General features: G+C 36.8%; 1 protein-coding gene across 1 annotated transcript; it reads right to left on the bottom strand.

Moving 5' to 3' along the window:
* On the bottom strand, positions 245 to 2552 carry LOC108663250. The gene is made up of 5 exons (XM_018126839.1): positions 2444 to 2552; positions 1943 to 2140; positions 1199 to 1715; positions 901 to 1081; positions 245 to 277 (listed from the first exon to the last, which is right to left on the bottom strand). The coding sequence occupies exons 1-5, from the start codon at positions 2550 to 2552 to the stop codon at positions 245 to 247; spliced, it is 1038 nt and encodes a 345-aa protein (XP_017982328.1).

The raw sequence follows: 4958 nt of genomic DNA, 5'->3' as shown, positions 1-4958 counted from the left end.
AAGGTGGTGGCAAGACGACAATTTGTTTCACATGAGAGGGGATGTCCCACTCACTAGGATGCCCTATCGACCGAATGGATCTCGAATAACTCTCCATCAAAATGGTTGTCTTGTAGTAGTCAGCACAGAATTCAATGGCTTCATGTTTCATTTACTGAAAAATACAATAAACTCAATCTTCAAGCACAATGTAAATGCTATGTCAATTATAGTTCAAATAAGAAATAAAGATATTCTGACCTTCTTACTGCAATGGCATGGTTGCATAGCAGTAAATCTGTTTAAAACTCACAACATGAACAGGTTTTTATGGACAGGTTTACAAGTCCGTCCATCTTCCCGTCTTTAACTTCGAATTCCACTCGATTGATAGGCTTAACTACAAAGTGATGTGCATCATTGAACCGTAGGCTCAAGTGCCTAGCAACCCAAGGGCTGAGGGGTGTGGTCACCTTGACGACCTCCTCGTACCGATCATGGAACCAACGTTAGAACATGTCTCTAATGAACTCGATCAAAATAGTGATCAACATTTTTCTTGCATGCTTCAAGCATGATTTAACACATTTCGCAATGTTGGATGTCATCATTTGGTATCACCTTGCTGGTGAACATGCACGTACCAATCTCTCAGGCCTTATTCGCATAAGGTCAACGTGGGCTCCCGAGTGAATCTACTGTAGCTGGTTCATATGTTTGTTGAAATCAGCCACCTTATAGTAATCTCGAGCAAGGGTGAAAAGCATACAAACATCGTCGTACTTGAACTTGTTTTTAAAGTTTTTTTTTCAAGTGGCAACCGCATAAACCATGGTGCGCTTCTGGGTATACATTTTGGATTGCTTTCTTAATACTGAGATGTTGATAAAAAATGAACATAGTGTTTTTAGGACAACCAACCGCATCACGCAGCTTGCCAAGAAACCACGTCCATGAGTCTTCATCCTCAATATGGCCGATGCCAAACGTAGCTGGATATACGCACTCGTTTGCATCTTTGCATACAATGACAAACAGAACACCCTTGAACCTGCCTTTGAGATGTGTCACGTCAATTGCAATCGTAGGATGCATTACATCCCTAAACCCCATAATACAAGCCCCGTATGACCAGAAACAATACTTGAATCTTTCTGCCTCATTAGTAGCCACTGTAGTCACTGTCTCGAGATTTTCTTGTTCCAACATATAAAAATACGAGGGTAGTAGTTGAAATGACTCCTCTGGTGGATCGAAAACAAGCCTCTCCGCATACTCCTTCGCTTGCCAAGCCTTACCATACAAGCATTCCAATCCCCACTGAACCCTTATCTCACACATTATGTCCTTAAGTCTCAATGTGACTCCATTAGCTCGAAGCTTGTGTGACATAAGTTCACCAATTATCTTTGCACTCGTAGTTGAAAATCGCCCTTGCAAACCATCAGCAGTACAAGTGTGTACTTTCTGAAACGTCCGCACTTGCCAATATTCTCCTCTATCAGGTAACTTTGTTCCACAAAAACTGAACTTGCATGCCTTGTCCTTGCAACCAACCTCATAACGACCTTGACATGACCTTTTTACTCTTATCACAAACTTCTCCTTTATAACCAACATGTTCAGAGCTGGTTTCAACTTGGCCTTCAACGAAAACATCCTTTCTTTGTATAAGCGATCATCGACACCTGTCGACTCTTCAGTGGCAATTGTTTGGAAGGAAAACCTTTCTGCACCTGCAATTTACCATGTATGAGATGTCCCTACATTTCCCCTTTCCTAATAATTGTCATCGACCAATGTATCAAGGGAACGAATCTCATTCTGACCAGTGATGGGGTTATTGTATATGGGGTTATCACACTAAACATCTCCTACATCAACACCTCCAACAAGTTCCGTTTCGCCTTCAACATTTTTGCAATTGGAATGTCACTGTCATAAAGTCAGTCATCATTTGAACTATCATCATGCCATTCTTCAAGCCAATCATCTGAATTGTCATCAAATCTATCTTCACCGGTAGCGAACAAATCCTCATTTCCCTCATCAAATGTAGTATTATCCTCCAGCATCGCAGTGTCACCTTCCAACCTCACATTATTATCCTTAATTGTCCTATTCTCACTTGACAATGGCATTACACACTCTACAGTTCCACCTGATCGTTGCATTTGTTGGACAGGAGCAAGTAATTGGTTTGATGCACATCTTGATCGAAATTGCGCAGCCAACTGTTCTGTGAATGTTGTCTATCTACCGGGCTACACAAACTCCTGTGAATGCTGTGGTAATTGTGAAGCATTGTAAATCTCATTTTGATTGAGCTGATTACCATGTTGTTCATTTGTTTTGCGTCCCTTAATGCTGACATATACAGCCGGAACATTCCTCTATTTTAGCAGAATTAATGCAACATCCTCATCATCCTTGATAATTGATAGTGTTAGCTTTCTAGGTGTACTGATCAATGCAAGTAACTCAATCTCATCAAATTCTGAGTTTACCCCAACAACATCTTCAACCAGCTTCATCAAGCATGTAAACGACAAATCACTCTTAACCCCCCGCATTCTTGACTCACCATACCCATTGACCACCGTGTCTTACCACAAGTTGCACAATTGGAACCCTACTGAAATTTTGAAAAAATAAATATATTTGTCAATCATTTTACACAATACTTGCCGTGTTAAAAAATTTGTCAGTCATGTTTCACGCCATGCATATAACGTAAAATGTAGTAACACGCTATGCATATAACGTAAATGTGCTAACACGCCATGCAAATAACATAAAATGTGGTAACACGCCATGCATATAACGTAAAATGTGGTAACACGCCATGCATATAACGTAAAATGTGGTAACACGCCATGCATATAACGAAAAATGTGGTAACACGCCATGCATATAACGTTAAATGTTGTAACACACCATGCATATAACGTAAAATGTTGTAACACGCCATGCATATAACCCATGTCGTGACACGCTAAAATAATGGTAACACATGTTATAGATGTATGGCGTGTAACAACTCTGGGCAATGTTTCTAATCCATGTTTTAATTTACACCAAATGTTTCAGAAATTTAAGTGTGTTGCAGCAATAAACCTAATAACAGGTACCTTGATGTCATCTCTGCTATAGGGTCTGTTAACTACGACAATATGGCTAGATGCCGAAGATAGACCACAATTAGATGACAATGGTGCTCAACAGAGAGTTGACAAAGCTCGTGCAGTTCAAAGATCTGAGAGAGTTGACGATGATGGTGCTCAACAGAGACTTGGTAGAGTTGAGAGAGAAAGATTACCGAGCTCAAACAACTGAGCATTTATTTTTATTTTCTTTCTAGAGTGAGGGAGATAGCTCAAACAGCTGACATTTATTTGAAACGATGTTTTGAAGGGCATTTTGGTCTACTCATGCTTCTTTTTGGTTGGAAACAGATAACTTTATATGGGTGGTTATTTCTAAAATCACCTTATCACGAGGTCCTTTTCTCACAATTTCCTCATGTGAAAATTGACAATCTTAAGTGCTCAACTGATGCAAACAGATGATGTCGGGGCATTATATTATAGAAAGACAAAAGAAATAGGCAACAGAAAATGAGCACGTGATAAGGTTTTAACTTTGATTACGGTTTCACATGCCATGCGCTTATCTTGGAGTCAATAAACGTGACCGCAACACTACCAATGTCAACGCATTTACTAATTTTGATGTGTGCGTTTTAATAGTGTGGTCCTAAATTTAGAAATGTTAATGACTCAATGGCGTTTATGTTTTTTACTTTTGGCTAAATATTTAAATAAGTTCTTAAATTATATTAAAAAATCAATTCAACTTTTATTCTTTTATTAGTTTAGATAAATTTTTTAATTTTTATTTTGAGTCAAACGAGTCCCTTTCTTTAACCGTTGACTAACATGTTGCATTTTTATACCACATCATCTGTCATATGTCATGTTTACGTGGCATTTAGAATATGTTACTATCACGTGGCAAATGTGGCATTAATTGTTGTTGATTAGGATTTATTTGCTTACTTTTTTACCCAAACACATGTCTATAGATGATTGGTTAATGTTTTAAAACAACTAAATAAAAAAACCTAATTACCTCATAATTTGCTAAATAAACATTAAGTTCTTCAACAAACTAAATCATCTGATTTAGGGTTTAAGATAAAAAATGAAAACAAATTGAATTCAAAATAATTTAAAGCTTTTTTAACCTAATCAACAAGAAAATTGGCCATTAGACTTCAGACTCTTTGTAAAAGATTTCCTAGCTTGCTTTGATGGGTTAGGTGTTGTTGTGTGACCACCCTTCCTACCATTTGTCTTTTGAGGTGTTGGTGTAGATTTTACCTTTTTTGCAGAAACATATGTAACGGCTTTTACAGGTCTCTTCTTGCTTGACTCAACCTTCTTAAGTGTCTCCTCATCCTCATTAAAATGAAAAACCATTTTGAAGTGGAGTTTGTCGACAAAGGCGATGTAGAAAGGACAAAGTTGATTAGAAAAATTAAAGATTCATGAATTTATTTAAAAAAAGAAAAAAATTAGAATGAAATCGAAATAAAAAAAAATAAAGAAATACTTAAAAATTGGTAAGGGATTGACAAGGAAGAGACAAAGCTTTGATTGCATCTAAAGCCATGATCTCTTTCTCTTTGTGTTCTAAATTGCAGTGTTTTTGTCAACCAACTCAAAATTTTCACTCCAAACTTTAACTTAAAATTTGAGAAGTCGAAAGTTGAAAAAACCTTAAATTATTTTGAATTCAATTTGTTCTCATTTTTTTTCTTAAACCCTAAATAAAATGATTTAGTTTGTCTAGGAACACAATGTTTATTCAACAGATTAAAAAAGTGGTAATTAGGTTTTTTTTTTTTATTTTTTAAAATCTTTAATCAATCATTTTTGCACATGTGTCTAGGCAAAAAGGTGAGCATACAAATCCTA

This window comes from Theobroma cacao, chromosome 9 (assembly GCF_000208745.1).
Source record: "Theobroma cacao cultivar B97-61/B2 chromosome 9, Criollo_cocoa_genome_V2, whole genome shotgun sequence".
Classification (NCBI taxonomy): domain Eukaryota; kingdom Viridiplantae; phylum Streptophyta; class Magnoliopsida; order Malvales; family Malvaceae; genus Theobroma; species Theobroma cacao.
Note: the sequence above shows the minus strand (reverse complement) of the source record. Positions and strands in the feature narration are given on the sequence as shown.